This window comes from Procambarus clarkii, chromosome 4 (assembly GCF_040958095.1).
Source record: "Procambarus clarkii isolate CNS0578487 chromosome 4, FALCON_Pclarkii_2.0, whole genome shotgun sequence".
NCBI lineage: Eukaryota > Metazoa > Arthropoda > Malacostraca > Decapoda > Cambaridae > Procambarus > Procambarus clarkii.
The window spans coordinates 44,686,766-44,714,554 of NC_091153.1; the positions used below are offsets into that span (position 1 = coordinate 44,686,766).

The 27,789-nt window shown below is 43.7% G+C and overlaps 1 protein-coding gene across 1 annotated transcript; it reads right to left on the bottom strand.

The window, feature by feature from the left end:
* Positions 1-660: 660 nt before the first annotated feature.
* LOC123750017 (uncharacterized) lies at positions 661-26,765 on the bottom strand. The gene is made up of 27 exons (XM_069334075.1): positions 26,058-26,765; positions 24,790-26,003; positions 23,966-24,117; positions 22,591-22,692; positions 21,681-21,829; positions 21,255-21,334; positions 20,572-20,700; positions 19,683-19,806; positions 19,091-19,188; positions 17,845-18,063; positions 17,212-17,442; positions 16,832-17,001; positions 15,203-15,334; positions 14,592-14,700; positions 12,986-13,127; positions 11,892-12,011; positions 10,595-10,695; positions 10,410-10,492; positions 9,604-9,799; positions 7,509-7,700; positions 6,560-6,726; positions 6,360-6,458; positions 5,056-5,187; positions 4,310-4,453; positions 3,191-3,309; positions 2,716-2,943; positions 661-1,288 (listed from the first exon to the last, which is right to left on the bottom strand). Exons 2-27 carry the CDS (start codon positions 25,892-25,894, stop codon positions 1,114-1,116), a joined length of 4,698 nt encoding a protein of 1,565 aa, XP_069190176.1. The 5' UTR covers positions 25,895-26,003; positions 26,058-26,765; the 3' UTR covers positions 661-1,113.
* Between the last annotated feature and the right edge of the window lie 1,024 nt (positions 26,766-27,789).

Consider the following 27,789-nt stretch of genomic DNA (forward strand, 5'->3'; position numbering starts at 1 on the left):
TGAAGACCTTGATTGGGGGGACCATGACTTTACTACATACTGAGACAACTGTCCAGATGGTCTTCTCTGATCACTTTATTACGGCCGAATGATTTCTTGGAAAAGCCGGAGGAATTATCCCTAAAATAATGATATTTGGTGCTCTAGTCTGGCACTAGCGACAGTACACGCTAACAGCCTCAGTGCCTTCTGTTGTGGGAGACAGTGCCAATCACCCCCCCTTCCCCCCCCCCCCCTTACCCAAACTCGCTGATCTAGGCCGCTTTGAAGGGAATGACCCACACCGATGCTGTAAATATTTTTTTCTGCCTGAAACATGGAATCTTTATATACCTATTCATAATAAAGCACAGGTAAATATTAAGAAAATTCTTTGCAGTAATTGCTGTGAAAAATATATATATATATATATTCCACCCCCGAGAGAGAAAGTATAAGCAGTTCCCATTTACACATGTTTTGGATTAAAGTCTGAAATAGTCTAGATGGGAATTTATTATACTTTTTTTTTTATCTCCTGGGGGAAGGAATAGATTTCTTAAAGTCTAGATGGGTAAACAAGTCATTTTTAAAAGTTTTAAACCAATTTTGTTTAACTCTAGAACATCTGCTTAACCTATATGAATCAAAACCATTACAGGATTTAATAAAAATCATATAAATGCTTATATAAATATATTAATCTCGTGTAAATCATTATATAGGAGTAAATATAATTTAGTAATAAAATGGTCGATCAATGCTATAGAAGAATTATCACGATTGGCAACAGTACAATACACGACTTACAATAACACCAATGGTGTACTTATTAACACGTGTTAAACACTGGTGAAAGCAGCCAGTGGAACACGGCGCCTATTTATACTGGATGGCAGCCAACACGTCAAAAACGCTGTATTTGCAAAATACTAACATCATTCTCTTCATTTTGTCTGTAAAACAACTACTGTTCAATTATTTTACAATATTCAAGACTTTAAATATATCCAATTTATCAAAATCTCTCTCAGAGGCGCTAATTGTCAACTTCTCTAAATTTTCAATGAGCTATGAAGGTCTGGCTTGAAGAGTTGCCTACCAAACACGGCCTTCAGAACATCCAGTCGAGAATCACGGTCTGAAGTTCACTTCGAGGACCTCTGCATGTTCCTCGTTGGTCTCGTCCTGTTCACTACACAGGTTCCCAGCGAGGGAGATCCTGTAGGTGAACCTCCCGCGGGCTCCACACACCCACGCCTCCATAGTCTGCTTCCCAGGGAAGTGTAACTCCCCTTCCATCTGGAATCTGCAGCAGGGAGTCAACCCCACGGTTACTACAGGTGTACTGATGGGTTTGGCATGTTAGGGGATGGGATGTGGGGTGGTGTTAAGGACCATCAGCCTCGGGAGGGTTACTAGGGTGAGCGTTATTATTTATTGGTCAACGGTAACTAAGGCCACAATAAGCAATTGATTGACGAAGATTAAGCCACCCAAAAGGTGGCACGGGCATGAATAGCCCGTAAGTGGTGGCCCTTTTCAGCCATTACCAGTATCAATAGATGATACCGGAGATCTGTGGAGGTGCGACTGCACCCTGCGTGACGGGAGATGTCTCCCTACAATAAGCAAGGGTGATTGATGAAGATTAAGCCACCCAAGAGGTGGCACGGGCATGAAAAGCCCGTAAAAGCAAGGGTGGAAACCAAGGTACTTTATAAACTGGAAGGGAACTATCAGGGGAGTAAAGCCCCAAGCCATTATGACTATATAGCACTGGGAAGGGATCAGAATAAGGATTTGGGAATGGGACAGGGGAGGGAAGGAATGGTGGGCCAACCACTTTGACGGTCGGGGATTGAACGTCGACCTGCATGAAGCGAGACCGTCGCTCTACCGTCCAGTCACACGTGGTTGGACTTTATACTGGAAAGAACATCTTACTTCTTTAACACAAACTTCAGGAAGAGGAACTTTTAGAATAAGGACGAGACAAAAAAAAGCTTCAGAAACTCGTAAAGGAACTGTGAATGTTATCTATGTAAGTGGGAACAGGAACTGGGGGGGGGGGAAGGGGGAAGCGAGTCTTAAAATAAACTCAAGAGTAATACGAAAATACTCAAATTTTTATCTATTCTGGACAATGATTCTGGCATGAATATCTTTGATAACTTTTGGGAAACTGAACAAGCATTGCATGTGTCAGCACTTTACATGCAGGAAAATTCCCCGCAAGTCCATCTTATCAAAGACAACCAGGCAAATCTGTCTTAAAGTGAAGGTCAAACATACTGACTTTTCGGATTAAAATTAAGAATTTACACAAATAGTTACCTGCTTGATGGGGTTCTGGGAGCTCTACTCTCCAAGCCCAGCCCGAGGCCAGGCCTGAGTTATCTACATAACTATATATATCTATACATGAATAGTTATTAGTATATTTTAGTAGCAGTCTTGTAAACATATGTTGTTAAATATGAACAAACTTTTCAAACTAAAGTCTTTGAAAATGTAATACGTTATTACGAAATGTGTTCAAGCGTCGCGTCAGACTAGAAATAAAAATGAACTTTGGAGAACTGATTTTTCAATTACCATCAACAGTAAAAAGAAATAAGAGAAAATTCGTGTTAGAATTATTAATCTTACTTTTTCGGTCATATTTAACAACATATGAAGAGTTATCTATACATTTTAACCTGCTGCCGTACATCTGCGGTAACAAACACTCGCCTGTGTATGCCTTTCTTGATGAACCGGGAGACTCGTCCATCCCGACTGATGACGTGCAGGTACAGGTTGCCTGCAGGAATACTGACGAAGTGAGCCTCGAGAGGCCCCTTCACCACAAACCGTTGCTGCAGGAGGAAGCTGGAGTCGCCTGCGTTAGCTTCCATCTTGTCAGAGGTGGCGCCATGATGGCTCTGGGACCTGGCACCATCTTCACTGTGCCAATCCATCCTACAGACGGTTAATGAAAAGGTAAAGTTACTTGCCAACAGATCTTTCCAGTGCCAACAATTTTAAATGCAATCTAGTATTTGCACACTTTGTCTAGCCATAGTTAACTACCATTGCACAATAATAATATCCCCACCAGTCTTCTAATAGACAATTTTGCATACTACTTCCATCAAGTGAAATGGGAATTATTACACAATTTGGCAATTTGCGTCTAGACGCTGAGCCTGACGCAGCCAAGACTCACCTGTAGATATCCACTTCTCCGTATTTCTCACCCCTGAAGCCCTTTGACACCACCGCCAAATAGAGATCGCCTTCGTGGGTAGTTAAGTCTACCCACTCCACGTTGTCGAAGGACACCCTCTAAAGAAGCAACATTGTAAATTGAATTCCTCACACAACTAATAATTATATCAAAGTCAAAACTGACACTTCCCTGGAAACACAAACAGAAACTGTCTATTTTCCGCTTGTTATAACTAGTAATAAAGTTGTTACATCTTGGCTTAACGTGTTTATGACGTATTAGAACGTTGTTACAACTTGCTATATTGGTTGTTATAACTGGTTAGGGTGTTGTTAAAACTTGTTCGAACGTTGTACCAACGTCGTAGTTTCGGTGTGTGTTTGGCGGGTTAAGCCTTTCCAATGTCAGGTTGTCTTTAAAACAAACAAAAAGTTATGTAAAAAAAAAAATGGCTACATCGCTTAAGAAAAAATGCAAGAACTAAATTTAATATGAATTAGAAATCTGAAAAAAAATCATGTCAGCAAACATTGGGCGCTCTGCTTCGAAGATTAAAATTATGAGATGGTATGGAGGAAGTTACTTTAGTTCTTTAGTGTTTCAAGCGTTGGTTGGACATGTATATGAGTGGGATTGGGTGCTTATAGATAGGAGCTGCCTCGTATGGGCCAATAGGCCTTCTGCAGTTACCTTTGTTCTTATGTCCTTATCACGTCATGAACGTACCTAATATATAATTAGGTCAATATGTGTAAATCACGAAAATTAACGTGATGAAAAATGTGACGGTGTCAGACCACGAAAGAAGAATTTAAACAAGAATTTCCTTAAGTACTTTCGTATCTAACAATACATATTCAGAAGGGTCAGCTTAATTACTGGCCCATAGGCTCCTAATTAAGTCTGAGAATATAACCTTTGTCGACCAAATCACACACTAGAAAGTGAAGAGACTACGACGTTTCGGTCCGTCTTGGACCATTCTCAAGTCGATTGTAACTTGAGAATGGTCCAAGACGGACCGAAACGTCGTCGTCCCTTCACTTTCTAGTGTGTGGTCTGGTCATCATACTTCAGCCACGTTATTGTGACTCCTCGTCTGCACATAACCTTTACCTGTAGGAGAGAGAAGGCGGCTTCCTCGGCGTCGTAACGCCAGACGAAGAAGGAACTTGTGTGTTGAGGAGAGATTCCTCTGGCAGCCACCACCAGGAAGGTCCCGCGTCTCCCACTGGGGTCGTACTGCTGCACCACTGATACCTGCAGAAGGCACAACGTCCAGTATTGATAAATGAACTTAAGGATGAAGGTAGCTGCAGAAGGCCTATTTATATCCTATTATATCTAATTATATCTTATTATATATTAATTATATATTATTTATTATAATTATATATTATTTATATCTAAGCTATTTATATCCCCCAAAATATATCCAAAATATTTTTATATCCAAAATTGAGAAGGAAATGGTTGAATAGAAATACAGGAATGACGGTAACTGCAGAAGGCCTATTGGCCCATAGGCTCTTATTTATATACATCCAAATATACTATTTATATCTCTCCAAGTAAGCTATTTATATTCACCCATATAAGCTCCCATTTATATCCACCCAATCTCATTCATATAGACGTCTAACCTACGCTTGAAACAATCAAGGGATCCTACTTCTATCATGTTACATGGTAATTGGTTCTACAAATCAACAACCCTATTAACCGAACCAGTATTTACCCAAGTCTTTCCTAAATCTAAACTTATCCAATTTATACCCATTGTTTCACACACACACACACACACACACACACACACACACACACACACACAGTATCGCCGCCTGCAGGTTCTAAGACTTTACCTTCTGTGGGTCAGCCGAGGGCAGGCGCTGGAGTAGGTGGAAGGAGTTAGGGCGGTGTTCACACACCACTACAGTGTCCACACCCTTGGCCTCAACCACCACCAGGCAGATCTCGTTCCGTAGACGAACCACCTGACGGAGTAAGTAATCATCAAAAGAAGGCACCAAGCCGGGAAGGCTATGTAGCGCCATCAAATGTGCGGGATAACCAAAGGGCGCTAAATATCACCACCATTGCCAATATGATAACAGAAACGCGTAAGGCAAATGATATCAAAAGTGTCCGATTCGCCAAGAATTCTATCGAGGGACAATTAAACCACCTGGTGAAGGATAACACCCCAGAATGCGCCCAGATAACACATTATCGCGGGTAAGGTACAGTGCAAGATATTCTATCTATCGGTATTTAGTAGACACTGGTAGATTATCTACCACGAATGCCAATATTAGGAGTCCTTGCGGACATGGGGTCGACCGATTTAATAGCTAAAAAATAGTTAATTGACAAGTATTTATTTGCTAATTCACATCCACCACACTTGTCTCCTACAGGTGTTGATGACTTAAACATGTGTATTAGTGTCAATCTACCATCACCCAACAGTGATGGTAGATTAAATCTACCATCGCTAAATCTACCATGGGAAGAACAGTTGATAAAGGAAACTTAACATTTACATCAATTAACATTAAGATTTTGATTTTCCTTCTGCGACTATTAACAATAGCCTCTTTAATTTGTACAAGACAACAAATTTAAATTTATAAAAACTTAATAGTAACAATGTAACACCACTTTGAGAAGCGCCAAGGAAAAGAGATATTTGATAACTTAAGAAACTCGAGATTGTCTCGCATACCCGTGCAGTGTCTGAAGACTTGCATCCCTAACTATGCAACTATGTAGTTCCCCTAATTAAAAACTATAGCAATTGTCTGCAACATTGACACCAATTCTATACTCTTAAGAGCTTACATAAACAAACTTTAAGGTTTACTAACAAACGGTCAATCAACGACGATACAAGTATTTGAAGGAACAAGTTCAGGAAACTTGACAACGTGTTGCAGTACTCGTTACTATACGTTATTTTTTCATGTGAAATTTTAGATGTAAAAAAAATATCCGCAGCTTTTAAAGAATGAAAAAAGGATTACAGAGGTTAAAAAAGTTTGATTAAAACTTTTTTTTGCTCGCCTTATCCTTTTTGCGCTACCGCTCACAGGATGAACCTAACGAGCACAATAAACTATAGTCGCCTCCGGCAGCAACAATCAACGATGCAGCGGTCACGTCTCACCTGTATATCAACAGCTCCAGGAGAAGGGATTTGATGAAGCAGACGAGCGCCCCTGGGACCCAGCCTCCACACCGTCACCCACTGGCTCCTCTCCGACACCTACGAAGACCCGGGTCTTATCACTACACAAAATTATAACAAATAAACTTTCACAATGACATTCCTCGGTAAATGTTCGATTCAATGACGAGATTCTTCACCTGAGGCATGTAAGATGTGGACTGGTTGCCGTGGGCGGGGTCGTGGGCGGCGTCGTGGTTGGTGTGGGCGTCGTGGTGGTAGCAAGCGTGGGCGGAGACAACATAGTCCTGCCCTCGGGCACTGTACCCCACCACTTTCCTGAAGCACACTCCGGCCAGCACTATACCTGAGGGAGGAAGAGGGTCAAGGCTAGATCTTCAGCCTATCCACAGCTACCATCCACCATAGCTACTATCCACCCCGGCTATCGCCAATACCGTCATTTTAAAAATCATTACCGTGACTATCCACAGTGTCTGCCATACAAAATCATTCACTCTACTGCCAGAAGTTACGCAGTTCATAATGTTCAATGTGTTGTTCAATAAAAATACAGGTTTCTGAGAAAATATTATGGGAATGGTAGATTCATCTCCGGACTCCCAAAACTTGGATATTTCATTGTGATTTTAAGCCTATATACTGAACAAGTTCAAATTATACTTTAATTACTAAATATAACAAATGTAAACTTGAATATGACCGGAGAAAGTGAACTGGAAGCTGGTAGCGTGGGACGGAAGGGGTGATAACCCACAATCGACTTGAGAATGGTCCAGGACGGACCGAAACGTCGTCGTCCCTTCACCTGCTAGTGTGTGGTCTGGTCAACATTAGCCACGTTACTGGGACTCATCGTCTGCATACGGGTGATAACCCAGTTTGTGATTAACGGGCCTCAGATCACCCCCAAGCTACAGAATAAGATAACTACCAAATGCAGGCGATGAGTCACAATAACGTGGCTGAAGTATGTTGACCAGACCACACACTAGAAGTTGAAGGGACGACGACGTTTTGGTCCGTCCTGGACTTGACTTGAGAATGGTTCAAGATAACTACCAACAGTATAAACAATACAAAGTTATCCACCAAGACTTCCTCCCCAAATGAAGTTCAACGTCGCACCTCTGTCGTGGTAGTGGTCGTCGGCGGGACTATACGTCAGAATCCTGGCGTCACCTGATCTGGGTATGACGACCAGGTACCGGGGGCACGAGGCCATACCCTTCTCCCAGTCCAGCCTCAAAGGGACGATACGTTTTGTCGTTCCAGCAAATCTCTGCACACTTCTCCAGCCCCACAACTCGTGAACTGTGTCTGCAAATAAACAACAAACTTGTTATGAGCTCATAATAATGTTGTTGTTGTTAAAGATTCGCTACCTGGAACAAAAAGTTCCAAGTAACACGGGCTATGGTGAGCCCGTAGATTATCTACGAGCTCATAAGAAATGTGGTTTTGATTCTGTGCTGATGTGAAGCACAATCATAAACTGCATTTCAGTGCACAGGAGTCAAGGTGTTGGCTATAAATATGGCTTTGAAAGGGGATAGGACGAACACTGATTGCACCACTCGAATGAGACAATCCTACACTTGTCAGCATTAAATTGCAGTTGCAAATCTTTCGTTTAAGTCCCATCATCTTGCTAGTTTGTCCTCGTCCTTTTTTTGTTCATTTTAAACTAGTGTCATCAAGCAATTTTGTTCATGTTATGTACGAGTCATTAACAGATGCTGTAAATAGCCAGCGTTCCCAAGACCCTCTAAGACAATCCACCTCAAACAGTTATTCACCAACATATTTATCCTAATACTATTTACTGTTATATAATAATGTCTCTATCTAAGACATTCCCTCCAATACCACGAGACTGATGACCAAATCACACGTCAGAAAATGAAGAAACTCCGATGTTTCGGTCATTCTCCCGAACCATTATCAAGTCTATTACACGACTTAATTATGGTCTGGGATGGACTGAAACTTCGTCGTTTCGTCCTTTTCTGATGTGACTACCAAACCACACATCATCTTCACGTTGTGACTAGTCGTTTGCACCATGATACTACTACCCCAATCTGGTAGAGTATCGTAGGGCCCCCAATCTGGTACAGTATCTTAGGGCCCCCAATCTGGTACAGTATCGTAGGGCCCCCAATCTGGTACACTATCGTAGGGCCCCCAATCTGGTACACTATCGTAGGGCCCCCAATCTGGTACACTATCGTAGGGCCCCAATCTGGTACACTATCGTAGGGCCCCCAATCTGGTACAGTATCGTAGGGCCCCCAATCTGGTACAGTATCGTAGGGCCCCCAATCTGGTACAGTATCTTAGGGCCCCCAATCTGGTACAGTATCGTAGGGCCCCCAATCTGGTACACTATCGTAGGGCCCCCAATCTGGTACACTATCGTAGGGCCCCCAATCTGGTACACTATCGTAGGGCCCCAATCTGGTACACTATCGTAGGGCCCCCAATCTGGTACACTATCGTAGGGCCCCCAATCTGGTACACTATCGTAGGGCCCCCAATCTGGTACACTATCGTAGGGCCCCCAATCTGGTACACTATCGTAGGGCCCCAATCTGGTACACTATCGTAGGGCCCCCAATCTGGTACACTATCGTAGGGCCCCCAATCTGGTACACTATCGTAGGGCCCCCAATCTGGTACACTATCGTAGGGCCCCCAATCTGGTACACTATCGTAGGGGCCCCAATCTGGTACAGTATCGTATGGCTTTACTTAACTAGATTTCTAATCCTGTAATCGTTCCATTTGGGATAGACGGTGGAGGGACGGTCTCGCTTCATGCAGGTCGGCGTTCAATCCCAGACCGTCCACAAGTGGTACCATTCTCTTCCCTCCCGTCCCATCCCAAATCCTTATCCTGACCCCGTTCCAAGTGCTATGTAGTCGTAATGACTTGGCGCTTTTCCCCTGATAATTACCTTCCTTCTAGGCAATATTCACAAAATGGTTAACGTACAACTGATAGAATCAGGTTATTAGATGGAATCTAATTCCTAATATAATCTAGTAATTTTTAGATGGCATCTAAAGTCAATTGATGAATCGGTTTTAAGTTCAATCCCATCCAATCCAGTTACATTTCTATGTAACTCTCCCAGTTGTCGGAAGTAATTATCAAAAAGGCACCAAACTGGGAAGGCTATGTACCAGTTGTCGAAAGTAAAAATTGCACAGGCCTTACTGTTGATTGTGCACTGACTGGCAACGCTGAGGTGATAAAGAGAGGTGAAGTCTTGGTGAATTCTACTCCAATCATGGCTGGTGAGAAGGGACGTGTTCAGAGACTGGTGACCTGTGCCGTAGGAAGCGTTCAACATCACCACAGCGCTAAGGAACGTCACCGGTGACTTCACTACAGTCACGAGCCCCTCACGAAACTTTAATAAGAGAAAGGGAAAGATGCGTTCATTTCACATTCATCAATTCCATGAAAATACTTAAAAGTCTGTCTATAGTCGGATTATATTGGTGGATAATACAATTTTCCTGTTACACAAAATTTTGTGTATTTCAACAGCCCGTCTGTTCGGAAATCTCTCTCTCACACACACTGGTAGAGATGAATATATGTGTAGTAGATACAGGAAAAATAAATTGTTTAGATAGGCTGAGTCCAGGAGCTAATAGTTCGATCCTGCAGGCACAAATAGTAAATATAAACACACAATCACTAGTTGATTGACAGTTAAGAGGCGGGACCAAAGAGCCAGAGCTAAACCCCCGCAAGCACAACTAGGAGAGAGCACACACACAGTACATCAACTAGAAAACATTTTAGAAACAGGAGAAACTTTCCTTAATTTGCGTGAAACCTAGTTCTGTTTTGCTGTGTGTGTGTGTGTGTGTGTGTGTGTGTGTGTGTGTGTGTGTGTGTGTGTGTGTGTGTGTGTGTGTGTGTGTGTGTGTGTGTGTGTGTGTGTGTGTGTGTTGGTTCAATTCTGTATGCTGTGTAACACTAATCAAACCCTTCTTTAGACGTTTACTTACCGCGTTGGTCCACAGGAGTGTCAAGTTCATCTTGTTGAACAGCCCATCTGAAGCGTCTATGCTCCCAGCTATAACAGCTATCCCTGAAATTTGTCAAATTTAGCTTTCTCAAGCAATAGAATTAAAATAACAGTACATTGAACGCCAGGATTTCTTGAAGTCAATTTTCAGATACAACAGCTTACCTTGAGCGTGTATTATAAACTGGCCAGTCATAGTCTGAGGGTCACTCCGGGTCACCAGGTGCTTCAGGGTCATCTTCACATCATCTACTAGTCCATGTACCCTTTATTAAAAAAAATCAAAATTGAAAAAAACCTCTGCCTCTAATTACGATTAAAAAAATCGCTTCTGTAAATTAAATGCCTTTAGAAATCTTACACCTAATGAAACTCTCAAACTTTATAAGTATACTTTTATGTAAACAGTCTCCTGATAATGAAATGTATCGACAATTAAAAGTAAAAAAGGGGAATCAACCCAGCCATCGAATATAAATATTTTTAGCCGCCTTTGCATTCACTGGAAAGGCGAAGAGTTAGGGGGTGACATGATAGAGGTTTGCAGGTGGGTGGATGGACATAGCAAAGGGGATGTTGATGGGGTGTTGGAAGTATCAACACAAGACGGAACACGAAACGATGGGTGTAGGTTGGATAAGTTTAGATTTAGGAAAGACTTGGGTAAATACTGGTTCAGTAACAGGTTGTTGATTTGTGGAACCAATTGCCACGTAACATTGTGGAGGTGGGGTCCCTCGATTGTTTCAAGCGCGGGTTGGACAAGTATATGAGTGGGATTGGGTGGTTATAAATAGGAGCTGCCTCGTATGGGCCAACAGGCCTTCTGCAGTTGCCTTTGTTCTTATGTTCTTAACTCTGATTCATCATTGGCCAACAGTTAATTGTGTCGTTAGTAACTACCGGGAACGGCTGTGGATTGCGTTAATGAACGACAAGGTAGAAACTGAAGTGGCAAGTTTCCGATTAACTGGGCAGGAAGCGAACAGCCCCCTTTAACGGTAACAAGGTCATTAGAGGCGACACCAATAAGACCGATAACTTAGCAAGAAGTCTAAATCCTACTAAAGATTAGGTACACCTAATGTTGCATCTCACTACAGTATGACAGACGCTTAACCCGAAGAACAAGGCACCGCTCCTGTGCCAGGTAAGTCCACTACGGGCTCACCACAAGCCCGTGCAGGTGATGAGTCACAATAACGGGGCTAAAGTATCTTGACCAGACCACACACTAGAAGGTGAAGGGACGACGACGTTTCGGTCCGTCCTGGACCATTCTCAAGTCACAATCGACTTGAGAATGGTCCAGGACGGACCTAAACTTCGTCGTCCCTTCACCTTCTAGTGTGTGGTCTGGTCAACATAAGCCCAGGCTACTTTGAACTGGTTCTGAGAAGCTGAATCTATAACAACAACAACACTAAGAAACTAACCTGTACACAATCATGTCTAGACTTACCTAGCAAGACCTGCAATAGCTAGACCCCCGGTAAAGGTGGTAAGGCCTGGGACGTGGCCACAAGTTCCCTTCTTCAGCACCGCCTTCAGCTCCTCTGACAGGTCTACGCCCTGCACCGTCCTGTCGATAACCAATAACACACGTATCTTCAACAGTAATAGAAATGTCTGTGCTTCCAAAACCTTACAGAAAACGAGCCCTAAATTACACATTTGAGAGAAATTCTCAACTCATTTACTTTGATATAAAGTTAAAAATAAAACTAAACGATCATCAAGATGAAAATTAGGATTATTAACAGAAGTATTAGAGAAAAATTATCAGGTTTAACTGGATGTACTATTGTAATTAAATCTTAATTAGTAGTATAAAAATATATAAATAGAATAACGTAGTAAGCTAGCAATATTTATATCGGTAACATCAAAATAATATATATCTGTATAGCTGAAAAAACAGACGCTGAAGCGGCAGCAGGGAAGGTTGAGCACAACCGATAATATTAATAGTATTAAGAATAAAAGCAAATTTAGTAATAACAGAATTAGTAGTGATAGAAATAGCCGTAGATTCAAAAGTATCATTATTGGTAACACTAATTGGTATAATAAAAGCATTTAAGAGTCACACTAAGTATATAAAAGTTATAGTACACGTTGAATTAGTCGATGACGTAGAACTAGCAGCAATACAAGTACTAGTACTTAACAATATCATCAGTTAGTTGCAGCACTATCATAATACTATAGAAGGATTTATCGTAACAATCTTATTTACAACTAATATTTTAACATTAAATTTATGACGGTTTATACCATCAATGTAATACGTCAATATTTTACAGTATATTTAATAAAATTAAAAAACTTTAAGCAACCTTTATAATTTAATAACATTTTATAACATTAACCATGTAGGTCACAATCCGGTTAGAGATCAAGATAGAGAAGTAGAGATAGAGAGAGGTAGAGATAGAGAGAGGTAGAGATAGATATAGAGAGGTAGAGATAGATATAGAGAGGTAGAGATAGATATAGAGGGGTAGAGATAGATATAAGGGGTAGAGATAGATAATGGCATCATCTCTGACGTACTTGCCAGCAGAGACAATCAGGTTACCACTGATGGTGAGGTCCTGACTGAAGGTCTTTGAAGCACGGACCATGCATGGTCTTCTCACTTGGCAGAACTGGGCCATGTACAACCGGTTCACCAGTCCTGAAGTCGCTACATTTCCTGTTGTGGGCCATAAACGAAAATGTAAACAAAGAAATTGGTCTGAAACGCCACCATGAAGAAGTACATCGCAACAGGATCTGGCTGAAATGCAAATCAATAAAGGTGCTCGATTTGTCGGGTCGCTGGCGAGAGGTCCGGGGTACAATTCCCGCGGCAGGACCTACGCGTCTGATCAATCTTTCCTTTCACCTGATGTCGCTGTTCACCAGGTAGTAAATTGGTATCTTGGATTCTTTACACCAGTTGTGGTGCATCCTGGAGGTCAGTAGTTGCCCTAGAGAGGGGGAGGGAGGTACTTTGAAGCCTAAAATGATTCCTATCATTGACTTTATTGCATCGTATAGAGACTAAAACAAACCGCAGACATTCACAGTTTAGGTAATTCCGGGTTCGTATCCCGCCGGTCGGGGCGGAAATGGTTGGGCACGTGTCGTATCACTTAAAGCCTCTGTTTATCTGGCAGTAAATAGGTACCCGGGAGCGAGCGAGCTTCTTGTGGGGGTTGCATCCTTCTAGCTCGGAGGGGAGACTGATATTAGCCTAACTTGTACATACACCCAGGCTGCCTGTCCCCCGACAAAATGAATCCTTAAACTCCACACTCAAAACCAAATCTTTACAATAATGTCAATATAATCAGTTTACATAAATTTAGCTCAATGGGGACTCCGAGTTTGCATGATTGACAGACCAATATACAAACAAGAAAAAAATGCAAATGTTTCTTGGTGATTTTGCCAAGAAAAATCCTAGACCACAATCCCGTGTAACCAGATTCCATAAATTCTTTGAGAGATTTATGGAAGCACTTGCCCAGTCGCAAGCACCGGCCAGTGTCGGAAATACAAATTGCAACTAAATAATTATTTCCTTATTATGACTAGTCACAGCCCAGTCAATGGAGCTTCGGCCTCTCACACATGGAGTCCATGTTTCGAAACACCTACAGCCTAGGGGCCAGATTCACGAAAGTACTTACGCAAGCACTTACGAACCTGTACATCTTTTCTCAATCTTTGGCGGCTTTGTTTACAATTATTAAACAGTTAATGAGCTCCGAAGCACCAGGAGGCTGTTTATAACAATAACAACAGGTGATTGGCAAGTTTTCATGCTTGTAAACTGTTTAATAAATGTAACCAAAGCCGTCAAAGATTAAGGAAAGATGTACACGTTCGTAAGTACTTGCCTAAGTACTTTCGTGAATCTGGCCCCAGGTTAAGGGAACGATTTGCAACATTTCATTCACCATCAATGATAATGTTTTTGCACGATTCAGTTTTCTAAACCCAAACAAAATATAAATAAAAACTTTAAAGATGGAACTATTATATTTTCTTATTTTTAAACAGTTACGAAAATCTAGCCATCTTCCAATCTCCAAAAAAAAATTTTTATTTACGTTAAAATAATTTAGTAAAAAAGCTCATTGGTGACATGCAAATAGTTCATGTCACTCACCCATGACATGAACACTGCCAAGGCTGAAGTGACCAGAGATGACCTGACCGCCACGCAGGGTAAGGATGCCCCTCAAGACGTCTGCTGGCTGCTCATTTACAATCTTCGTCTAAGGAATAGAAAATTTACAATTATTTTTTTCTGGAACTTGTCTTTTTCATAAAGGTATGTTAATTATTCTAAAACTTATTTTATTAATTATCCCAAAAATTATTCCAAATTATTATTGTACGTAATTTAAAGCACGATATAATTATCAGTACTCTTTTAATTTACAATTATTGCAGATAATTCGGTCTTGGTTTGCTTAATATTTCGGTACTAAACTTGTAATAAATTTACCTAAAATTTATTACCCTAATTAACAAATTTACTCCTATATTTTTGTATCACTAATTATAAAAAAAACTAAATTAAATTATAAATTTCCATCCACATTTCCATGAGAATAAGTGGTTCGCAGTCAAGGTGAACTAAATTAGATAAAAAAAACTAACTACGGGCTCACCATAGCCCGTGCTACTTGGAATTTTGTTCCAGGTAGCGAATCTTTAACATATAACACAGTCGCAATGTTAATTACAAAAAGTACACACACTCTAGACTATCACCTTAACTCTGGAGACGACGAGTGTGTGTGAGGTGAGTGCCCTCAGGGTGGCACCCTGGCTGAGTGCCTGCCACCCACGGCAAGTCTTCCTTAACACAAATGCACTCAGCTTCCCGAGGTCAACTCTATTCACCTGACGAAGTCGAAGTAATTATCAGAAGAAAGCGCTAGGCCACAGTGACTATATATAACACCTTACAGGGATGTCAGGATAAGGTGGAAGAGCTGGGAGAGGAGAAACGAATAATGTATCCAACTACTTGGATCATTGGGGGATTGAACGCAGACATGCAAAAACTGGGAAAATTGTTTGCATCTAATGACCTCATGAATATAATTCAAGTTTACCATTTTGTATAAATTTCAAATAATTTCTCATTTATATATATATTTTTCTGAAATTCGAAGAAACCGTAGTTAATAGACCATCTCTTAATATTAGTGATCTTACTGTACACAATTCGTGCACTGAATACCTTCATTACAGTTCTAACAAACATTTCATTAATTCAAATTGAAACCATTATTTCAATATGTCTAAGATCATCTGAAACTGCTAAATAATCGACACTATTTACCAAGTTCAGCGTTTGTTAAGGTTGGTAAAAATCAATCCTGAGGGGATGCTACGTACACAAGAAAACGGAACCATATCAAAATGCGCAAGTTTCTCCTCAAATATAATGCAGCTCTTTAGAAAACGCGTTATAATCAACACCAGGCAGACAGTAAGTCATAATAACGGGGGCTGAAAATTAGAAACCCGACCCACACGTCTGAAAAAATTAAAGCAGAGTTTTCAATCCGTCTGGGATTAAAGAGTTTTTTTTTTTGGGGGGGGGGGGGGAAGGGGGGGGGTTAGAAACCTATACACGAGTTAAGCCGATTGAGAGTCTGGCAGCTCCAACTATTAAAATATACGTTATATATTCCGTCATTTAGAAAATGCAACCCGCTCTCGCACAAGACTGCACATATATGACCCATTGCTTATAATAACCATTTCGCTTATAAATAAATATATACGCGACATATTCCAAGCCATATTTTTTTTTTAAGACACTAACTTTTCCTCTCAGTTTTATTAAACAGATTTTATACAAAATTTGACAATATCCTGAATTACTTTACAATTTAAATGTTTTAGTTATTTGTATAAAACTAATATCAATATAGGAAGTTTCGGTATTAATTTTAATATCTTAACATACTAAGAAGGTTAGGTTTGGTTGTGGTTTTCTATTCAGCATTTCAAGGTAAACTCAAATATTCACAATAAATTAGTATGTCACATATGTACTTATTCATAAGCAAGATATTGTCTAAGTACGAGAACGGCTTGCAAAATGTAGGCAAGAATGCAGGCGATGAGTCACAATAACGTGGCTAAAGTAAGTTGACCAGACCCCACACTAGAAGGTGAAGGGACGACGACGTTTCGGTCCGTCCTGGACCATCCTCAAGTCGATTGAGAATGGTCCAGGACGGACCGAAACGTCATCGTCCCTTCACCTTCTAGTGTGTGGTCTAGTCAACTGTAGGCAAGAAGTTCAAATATTGAGATAAATTTATATATTATAAACATTAAGAAGCAGTTAAGCAAGTTGTAATGATCATAGTCGCATCTCACCGAGGTGTTGACTGTGGCATGTTGCACCTGCAACCTCAGGAAGGTGGAGGAGTGTCTGAGGACGACCTTTGAGTCCTTAAGCCAGTAGGTCTGTTCCGCCTCACCTGTCATGAGGTGGTGGCCAAGGTGCGCCTCACCGGCACTGACACCTCCCATCAACCTCACTTCACCTGCAAGCAATATTAACCAACTGGTAAACTAAAACCAAATTATTTATGTGTTAGCTAATATCAACACTAATTGTTGCTATTGTAGCACTATTGTCCACTCATTATTTAAATTTTGACTCTGGGTATACTTCGGAAAATTGTATTCACAAATTTGTGCTCTAAAAGAAATATTTTAACTGCATACTGAAGGCAAGAGGCTGCAATGCTTACCAATGATGTCGAGAGACTCAAATTCCTCTCCTTGGCAGAGTCTTTGAACGTCAACACCACTTATGCCCTTGACTGCCCAGAAGCTGCCAGCGACGGTGACGGAGGCGAGGAAGGTCTTCTTGGAGGAGACTAAGGTCTTGACTGAGGACCCACTGACGATGGTTTCTTCGGACAAGTCCCAGCCCTGAACCCGCCCTGATACACTCACCCACCTCATTGACACCAACTCAGCTGGAAGACAAAAGTTACTAGTTATTACTTCACCGAAGAGCAATTTACAGAATGAAGGAATCAGTATACAAGAGTTGATTGTCGGACCGCCACAGTGCAGCAAGTGGACAGATCGTGCAGCAAGTGGACAGATCGTCCACTTAACTATTCATATTTACTTTAGATGTAATTTAAAAACACAAATACATGTGTTAATATAAGATAAAAAAATATATTCATATCTTGTAAATTCAACTTTACCAATTCAAGCAAGTTTTGTCGATACGTCTATAATGTAAACAGTAAATAATGTAACTTTAAACTGGAAAGCATATACGTAGTTTCAATTCACAAAAGCTCCACTTTAAAATTTTCGTAAACGTCTCAAACGAAGCACAAAGAGGAATACGCTTGAGAACTTACTGAACGTGAGTGGAGATGTGAGAAGCGTCGACACATCAACCATTGCAGTAATATTCTTAAAGTGAGCGAGGTTGACTCCTTGCACCTCGACTCCGTCCGAGGTCATAACGTGACCCGAGGTCATGCTGGCTAGAGTCATCTGACCTGATATGGTCTGGTTGGAAGACTTCAGTAGCCACCCATCTCTATATCGAGCAGCCGGCACCTTATCAAAAGTATCTGTAGTGGAGAAATGAAAGGACCAAAAACAAAGATACTTTTTTCCGTAGCTTAACCACCTGTGTCTTCCCTGCCCCTCGCTCACCGACTTGTTTCAGGAGTCGATAACTCCCGATACTTTAGATAAAAGACGATATATTCTTACTCAGATCTCTGCGGGTATTTTTTTACATACAAAATTTCATCAAATCTTCACAGACCTCAGGTGAAATTGGGGAAAAAACGCAGAGGTCTGATCGGGGCCTTTCGTGCTCTCTTAATCCTTTTTGCGCTACGGCTCACATGATATCTTGTAGCATATCACCCCCCACCCCCTCCCTCCCTCCCTCCCTCCCTCTCCCGTACCTCAGCCTGTCTGTCGTACGATATCACTGGTACCACTGTTGGAGAGAAAATGCTGGTACTGTGGAACTCGCAATGATGGCTTCAATACAAGGCAAGTTTGGAATGAGGTAATCAAGTTCAGGAGAATGGGTTTTTGGTTCCATATTTGGGATAATATTTAAGTCAGAAAAATGTTCCTGTTTATGGTATTACGAACTAAACAAGGAAGGCAATTTGGCCAAGGAAATTCTAGCAGGAATCATGAAATTAATCAAAATAGTTCTGGGGCCAGATTCACGAAGCAGTCACACCAGCACTTACGAACCTGTACGTCTTTTTTCAATCTTTGGCGGCTTTGTTTACAATAAACAGTTAATGAGCTCCGAAGCACCAGGAGGCTGTTTATAACAATAACAACAGTTGATTAGCAAGTTTTCATGCTTGTAAACTGTTTAATAAATGTAACCAAAGCCGTCAAAGATTGAGGAAAGATGTACACGTCCGTAAGTACTTACGTAACTGCTTCGTAAATCTGGCCCATGGTCACTAACCAAACAGTGAATATCATAGTCGGAAATATGAACAATTAAGTCGATTGACATGATTAACGAAAAGGAGTTATCAAAGGTCTTAAGAACGTCAACAAGGAAGACTTTACAAGGAAGACAACACTATCCCACTAAGGAAGGAAGGAAGGACTTACCAAGGAAGGTGAGGAAGGAGAGAGAGACTGAGCCCCTCAGGAGTAGTCCTCCGGTGATGGTAGCAGTCTGGTCCAGGAGTACCACGCGTCCTGCCGTCCTGTTAAGTATACAGTTTACCTCCTCGACCTTTAGGAAGGTTTACTCGTAACTACTGGCGAGATAACTTAATAGCTTAATCTTGGAAACCTAGTGAACAAATTCATGATTTTTTGGCTAGTTTAATTTAGTTTCTAGAAACTATTAAAACTACATCGCAATGTTTTGGATAGTTAAAGAAAACTAGTCTTTTTAAAGTGATACAAATTCGATACAAATTGCATAAGCAGTTTAAAGAAAGTTTGAATCAGATTGGAAGGAAGAACGTACACAAACACTTCAGCCTCCACCCCCACACTTTCAGTGTTGGGGTGTAACACTGTACTCACGTAGTTGTGCTTGCGGGGGTTGAGCTTTGGCTCTTTGGTCCCGCCTCTCAACCGTCAATCAACTTTAGCACAACCGAAATGTGCTCCAGTTAGAGTAACATTTTAATAGGATAAAGTGTATAGCTCTCAAATCATAAGATGCAAGAGAACGGATATGCCAGCTTACTTGGTTAAGTTCAAGAAGGACAGGTGACCTCTGTCACTGAGGGAGGAGAGTCCCCGTGTAACTAGGTCATGCTTCACCACCAGCTGGTCCAACACGTGGCTCCCAGACACCACCTGGACACCACCTGAGGTTGAAAATACACGCCAATAACTTCAAGGTTATGAATACCTAAAGATACGACATGGAGCAATTTGCGACGTCGGCTTGGCTCACAGACTTCATTATCAGCCTAAGAATCACATTAAAATTTTTATGAAAAGAATACTTGTGTTTTGTTTTATTGCGATAATATGCTTTGTATAAACAAGAGATTTTAATAAATAACTACGTCAAATTAATGCTAGATTAAAGATAGTATATCCGTTACTGTACAAATATCGTAAATAAAGTATGATACAAACCAGTCCCGCCAAAATAAAGGAATGAGAATGAATACACGAGAGCAAAAGACTTTACAATGGTTCGCTAATATAGAATCAAGTAACGCATCAAGTTACAAAGTCATTTAAAATATGCTAGCAAACTTTACACTACACTAGGATTTGTTCTAGGAAACTATTTTAAAAAGTCAAACCAGAGGGGATAAGTCTTCATGGTTCACAAAATTAATAGGTTCAGCCATAGCGGATGGAACAAAATCCCACACTACTGCCTCATGGGGCCGCCACGACTCTGAGCACTTGCTCGAACTGTGCTTCTTATCTCAATAATGGAGGCATTGTAGATATTAACTATGACCTCCAAACCGCCCAGAGATACTTCCTTTCCCCCATTTTCACCCTCACAGACATTGCTCCCTCCATGCACACCCCACAGATGACAAGAACCTCGCATGCCGTCCGCCCCTTCAGACAAACACTGCTGAACCAGAAGACAAACTTCCTTTCACCTGAGTTCTTCCTGAGGGAGTGGAGGAAGAGAGTGGCGAGACTGATGTTGCTAACTCTGTGTACTGTGAGGGCGCCTGTCCTCACCTCGCCCTCCCTCACCACCACTTCTTCCAGGAACCACTTCTTCCCTGTACACGCAAAAAAATTATATACAAATTACCTAAAAATAAAATCTTAATTTGTCTTCAATATAAAATGGACACTGTCTCAGCCACGGTTAATTATTAACATAATATCCACATCTCCGGATTTTAAGTTGTATTACTTTTTATAAATAGGGAAAATAGTGGCTAATATTAGCATGCGGATGTCGCTTGTAAACGACAAGGTAAAATGGCACAATTTACGTCATTAATAACAACAAGGTTGCAACTTTGCTCAACTATCGTCGGAGTTCTATTGTCAGAGCCTAGAATGCGCTCCAAGACCGTGTTAAACCATGAAACTAAACTTAAATTGCTTATTTAACTAAATTTTTGGGTTGAGTTCCTAAGCCCATTAAGAAGCTCTGCAAACTTTTACTCACAGGATGGGTATGGCGTCCACCTACCGCCCACAATACGTATTGGTGGTATATAAATAAACTAACACACGTCTAGACAACTACTTCACACGCAGTATGGAACCTTTATCCCTAGCTGGATACCTTACCAAGAACATTGCAGTTACCCCAAGCACACACCTGTAATTACAGCAGTTTCATTAAGAAGTACGAGGTCCTGTAGCGACGTCCCAGCCACCCGTACCGTCTCGCTCACCACACTGTAACAACGGTACAGCGACAGTTGAAAAATCCACGGCGTATTAACAATATAATTAACATGATAATTATCAATTCACACAGTTTTGAGTAGCTTTGGTAAACCAAATTGGTGAAAAATACAGTCCATACGCTCAGAATACACGAGGGCGAGCTGTTAATGTAGGCGAGGTTGGTTTAACATAATTTGCTTGTATAGGACATTTTCTGTAACTTCCCCCCCCCCCCCCCCCCCCCCCCCCATGCCTCTCCCACACAGCTCCCAACTTCAACCGATTACTTTTGGCTCAGAAGGGGTGAGCATTACTAAGGAGAGAAGGGGCATCAAACCAGCAGCCAGTGACTAACCTGAGGGCGACCACGTGGCTGAAGGAGACGTCCGACACACACAGTAGGGACGCAGCCGAGGTGGTCACCACTACACTGCCGCTCCAAACCACCAGGTCCAGGTCATTCACCTCCTCCAACACCCTCACGCGCCCTACCACCGCCACACTCTACAGGGAAAGTAGTCTTATATACCCCCCCGTTCTCGGCTCCAAAGAACGGTTCATTACCATTGCAGCGTCACGAATACATCTTAACTTTAAACTGCGTTAATGGGGACCAACACAAAAATTCGTTAGTGGGGACCAACACAAAAATTCGTTAGTGGGGACCAACACAAAAATTCGTTAGTGGGGACCAACACAAAAATTCGTTAGTGGGGACCAACACAAAAATTCGTTAGTGGGGACCAACACAAAAATTCGTTAGTGGGGACCAACACAAAAATTCGTTAGTGGGGACCAACACAAAAATTCCTCTAATGCTTTTGTAGTTTTTCTCAAGACGCTATGGGTCCCCTTTTCCAGCTAGAGGTGATACCACTTGGCATACGGTGGAGGTATTGTCATTTACAGTATCAGAATGCTCTATTCTCACCACGTATATTGGGTTATGTTAGTATTACTAAGAGGGATAAATAATCACTTTAGTACGAGTTTGTTGTACGTTTTTCGTATTTTGAAGGCGACCTTAGTGTGTGTGTGTGTGTGTGTGCGTGCACGAGGCACGAGCAGCACTCACTGTGAAGGTCAAGAGGAAGCACTCACACCACAAAGGTCAGGTTAAAGCACTCACCATGAAGGTCAAGAGGAAGCACTCACACCACAAAGGTCAGGTTAAAGCACTCACACCACAAAGGTCAGGTTAAAGCACTCACACCACAAAGGTCAGGTTAAAGCACTCACTGTGAAGGTCAGGATAAAGCACTCACCGTGAAGGTCAGAGGGCGAGGGAGGCGATGAGTGCCGTGGAGAGTGAGGTAGGAGGTGCTGGGAACACCATTGATGACCTTAGCCTTCACGTCCCCACTCACCTGTTGATCAATATATTACTAACATTAATTTACAATTATTAATATCTTAAATAAAATATCGAATACAATTAAATGGCCGATTTCCAATTACATTTTCATATCTCTAGCAATTCTAAAGTAATTTTTGTTTACAATTCCAGCGTTGCGGCATCACAATGATGCATTTGTACTAATTTAGAGCCATTAAGTTGCTCTTGTACCTAACCAGCCAGAGTTTAGGTCAAATTATCATACGCAATATACTTTGACTGGTCTAGCTTAATTTAGTCATGTGAAATATATTTGAAACATATTTGAATACCTTTGGCACTGTATGTGGTAACGTTTTAACTCTGACATTGATTATATTGTATGATCTACACGATATATTTAACATACCCCCATATTATATAGCGCGTTATTTGGGAGAAATTCATAATATGACAAAGTATGGGGAAGCGTTTTTTGCGTTCACGACCTTTCTTTAAGAAACTTACCACGGTTTACAATGTTGTTAATTATCCACCGATGCTGCTAAGATGTTTATGTACTTTTAAAAGTCTTTTTGTGGGTATTTTCCATAGACAAAGCTCCTCAAACATTCAAATTTTGATTAAACAAAATACGGTTACACTCAATTCAGAAAACTAGACCAAATAGGGTTAATACATTCAGCACATTTAGGGAAGAAATTTCTGACTTTCAAACGTTTGACTTGTCAAACGTCAAAATTCCTACTAAAACAGCTTTAGAGTCCACCAGGATGATAAACAATGCGTTTTAAACAAATTTGAAGGAAAGTTTTGTGTTTGGTCTCAGGACCTTGTGGGATATCAAGTAATAGTGATCAACTGTTGTGGTGTTCAATAGTCTTGGTGGTCTTATCTTTTTAGTGGACTAAGGGAGCGTACATTCTATGCAATGAATTGATAGCGATTAGACCGAGTCAAGTTCGAAGAGCCTGAAATTATTTAGATCACCTCAGTATCGGCTTGCCTGCTTGAACCAGTCTTAGTCTCGTGTCCTTGCCGGTCAGAAACATTTGGCAAAATTGTAAATAAATCGTGTCAAAGACATTACAAGTAAAGACCATTGAAGATGACCTGGTCTTTACTTGTAACTTTGACTTGTCTAAAGACAAATTTAATGTCCAAAATACAATGCACAATGAAACAGAATTACGTATAAAATAACATTATGGGAATGATTTTGATGGCCCACAGAGTGGGGAAGTTCTCTCAGCACCCATTGCCACAAGATTTTCTCAAATGGTTAAACAGAAAAACCAACTGACTTTGACCGAGCGGGCGAAGGTCAGCGAGGGGACGATGGAGGCGTTGAGGGCGACCCCTTGCTTCTCCACACGCCAGACAGACAGTCCCTGCACCTCCCAAACTCTCACCACAGACTTGAAAATGATGTTTCTAATATTGGCCATATTTGTCACTGAAGAAAAACAAAAATCAAGAATAAGTAAAAAAGGAAATTGCTCATGAGCTTACAAATAGTTTGAAAACTATAAAAAAAAAATTGTTTACTCTATCAAAGACAAATTTCTCTCGTGTCCTATTTTTTAGGCAATTGGATAATCGACAAAATTTAAATCTGCCTAATGTAAGTAAATTTTCAATGTTGGTTCTATACTAAACTTGTCAAAGGCCGTCTTGACACTGAAGTGCAGACTGAACTCTCAGATAGTTACACACAAACTATATTATAAATATATTTAAAGGGATTCGAATTGCAGACCTTTCCATCACGAGGTCGAGTAATTATCCACTCTGATACGAGATGGCTCGTCAAGAATTTAGCAGCATAGGGCCCCTTAGAATCGTGGGGACCCCTGGCAAATTCCCACTGTGGCCATGCACTAAGACGTCACAGACATTTGGATCAACCTTTCCATGTGGGTAAGAGGAAAAGGAAGGGGGAGGGAGTAGAAGACATGGGAAGGGAAGAAGCCTATGCCAAGGGCTAGAGATAAGTAGAAGATCAAGGCTCGCTCAAGGCTTGAGCGATATCAAGGCGGAAGATGGAGTAAAATAATGTGTCAACTGTTAGATACTTGACGCGTATAAGGACGAGACTGAGCTTGACGGTTGCCAGCTTGACACTTACCGATATAGTGAAGCTGGCGTCTGGATGATCCAATAACAAATGAAGATTGAAGAAGATCTTCCAGGTTGTAACCACAGACACGCCCCTCCACCCAGGACCCTGTGGTCACGTTTCCCCTCAGGCGAGGCTCCACCGTGCTGGGGGAAAGGTCGCGGGTGTCCACTAACACCTCCGTGGAGTCAGGCTCCGTGGCTGTGCCTTCTGTGAGGGCATAACCGGTTCCTGTGGCTGTGGTATTGTCGCCCAGGATCGGTCCAGGTTGCTGTGATGTAGCAGGGATGTACGTAGGTTCTGCTGATGTAGTGATGTTTTGAACATGTGCAGGTCCTGGCCTTGTGATGTTGGGAAGGATGTAACTCCGTCGTTCTGTTGACGTGGTGGGAGTGTCAGTGCCATACGGAGGCTTCGACGAGGCCGAGGGACTAGTGCCAACATAAAATGTCCCGTCTAAACTATAGGAATATAAGAATTGTTGCCACTTCGCCTCAAGGCACGCCAAGGACACTTCCACCATCTTCAACCCCACAGGAACGAGATGCTTCAGCTTGCTAAGGATTCTAATCAATTCTTCGGGGAAGACGAATCCAGCCGCCGAACCAAAGGCAATTCCAATAGCAAAATCACGGACCTCAACCTCCAGCACCTTGACATCCATTCCTTCCACGGTTGCCAAAGGGTTTCGAACCAGCTCCTGCACCGTATTGTGCACACTTGCACTCACCTGCAAGAGGTTGCTTGCAACCTCCGTGTCCTCCACTACTGGACCAGTTGACACCAGCCATGGCCAGGTGGACTGAATTGACTGGAGGTACTTTTTAGAAAACTTTAACTTGCGGATCGCCATGAGCAGCCGCTTGGGGTCCTCGTAGTACCGAGGCGGGATGGTGTCGCAGGAACCGTGTCTCAGTGTCGTCCCAGACGACGGTGGAGCAGGTGAGGGGGGGAGCGAGGGCTCGGTCGACAGCAAGATCACAGGCGGCGTGGTTGAGGGCTCGGTGCTAGGACATGACGCTGCTGAGGGCTCGGTCGAAGGACACGGATCGGCGCTAGGACATGGCTCAGGGGAGGGATCAGTTCTAGGACAGGGCTCGGTCCTAGGAGACATCGCGACCCTAGGCGATATCGCGGTCAAGGGATCGAGGCTAGGCGTGGGCTCGGGCGAAGCTGTGGGAATGGACACCGTCTTAGACGAAGGTGTGGAGACGGGCTCGGTCCTGGGAGAGGGCTCGGGCCTGGGAGAGGGCTCGGGCCTGGGAGAGGGCTCGGGCCTGGGAGAGGGCTCGGGCCTGGGAGAGGGCTCGGGCCTGGGAGAGGGCCTGGGCGGGGTCCTGGGAGAAGGCTCGGTCGTGGGCGGGGTCCTGGGAGAAGGCTCGGTCGTGGGCAGGGTCCTGGGGGAAGGCTCGGTCGAGGTAGGGGTACTAGAAGTCTCGGTCGAGGGAGCGGTCCTGGGAGAGGGCTCAGTCGTGGGTGGGGTCCTGGGAGAGGGCTCGGTCGTGGGTGGGGTCCTGGGAGAGGGCTCGATCGTGGGTGGGGTCCTGGGAGAGGGCTCGATCGAGGGAGAGGGAGGGGTCCTCGGAGAGGGCTCGATCGAGGGAAAAAGCTCGGTCGAGGGCGGGGTCCTGAGAGAGGGCTCGGTCGAGGGAGAAGGCTCGGTCGTGGGCGGGGTCCAGGGAGAAGGCTCGGTCGTGGGTGGGGTCCTGGGAGAGGGCTCGGTCGAAGGACATGTAACGGGGAAAAACTCGGTCGAAGGACAAAGATCGGTCTTAGGACATGGCTCGGGTGAGGTCTCAGTCCTAGGACAGGGCTCGAACCTCTCATAGGGCGTGGAGGCAGTCTCGGTCCTAGTAGATATCGCGACCCTAGGAGATATAACAGGTGAGTGAGCGGGGCTAGGAGAGGGCTCGGTCGAGGGAGAGGGAGTGGTCCTCGGAGAGGGCTCGGTCGAGGGAGAGGGAGTGGTCCTCGGAGAGGGCTCGGTCGAGGGAGAGGGAGTGGTCCTGGGAGAGGGCTCGGTCGAGGGAGTGGGAGGGGTCCAGGGAGAGGGCTCGGTCGTGGACGGGGTCCAGGGAGAAGGCTCGGTCGTGGGAGAGGGAGGGATCCAGGGAGAGGGCTCGGTCGAGGGAGTGGGAGGGGTCCATGGAGAGGGCTCGGTCGAGGGAGGGGTCCAGGGAGAGGGCTCGGTCGAGAGAGAGGGAGGGGTCCAGGGAGAGGGCTCGGTCGAGGGAGTGGGAGGGGTCCACGGAGAGGGCTCGGTCGAGGGTGGGGTCCTGGGAGAAGACTCAGTCGAGGGAGAGGGAGTGGTCCGGGGAGAGGGCTCGGTCGAGGGAGAGGGAGGGGTCCAGGGAGAGGGCTCGGTCGAGGGAGAGGGAGGGGTCCAGGGAGAGGGCTCGGTTGAGGGAGAGGGAGAGGTCCAGGGAGAGGGAGGGGTCCAGGGAGAAGGCTCGGTCGAGGGAGAGGGAGGGGTCCAGGGGGAGGGCTCGGTCGAGGGGGAGGGAGGGGTCCAGGGAGAGGGCTCGGTCGAGGGAGGGATCCAGGGAGAGGGCTCGGTCGAGGGAGAGGTCCAGGGAGAGGGCTCGGTCGAGGGAGAGGTCCAGGGAGAGGGCTCGGTCGAGGGAGAGGTCCAGGGAGAGGGCTCGGTCGAGGGAGAGGGCTCGGTCGTGGGCGGGGTCCTGGGAGAGGGCTCGGTCCTGGGAGAGGGCTCGGTCGTGGGCGGGGTCCTTCGAGAAGGCTCGGTCGTGGGAGGGGTACTAGGAGAAGGCTCGGTCGTGGGCGGGGTCCTGGGAGAAGGCTCGGTCGTGGGCGGGGTCCTGGGAGAAGGCTCGGTCGTGGGCGGGGTCCAGGGAGAAGGCTCGGTCGTGGGCGGGGTCCAGGGAGAAGGCTCGGTCGTGGGCGGGGTCCAGGGAGAAGGCTCGGTCGTGGGCGGGGTCCAGGGAGAAGGCTCGGTCGTGGGCGGGGTCCAGGGAGAAGGCTCGGTCGTGGGCGGGGTCCAGGGAGAAGGCT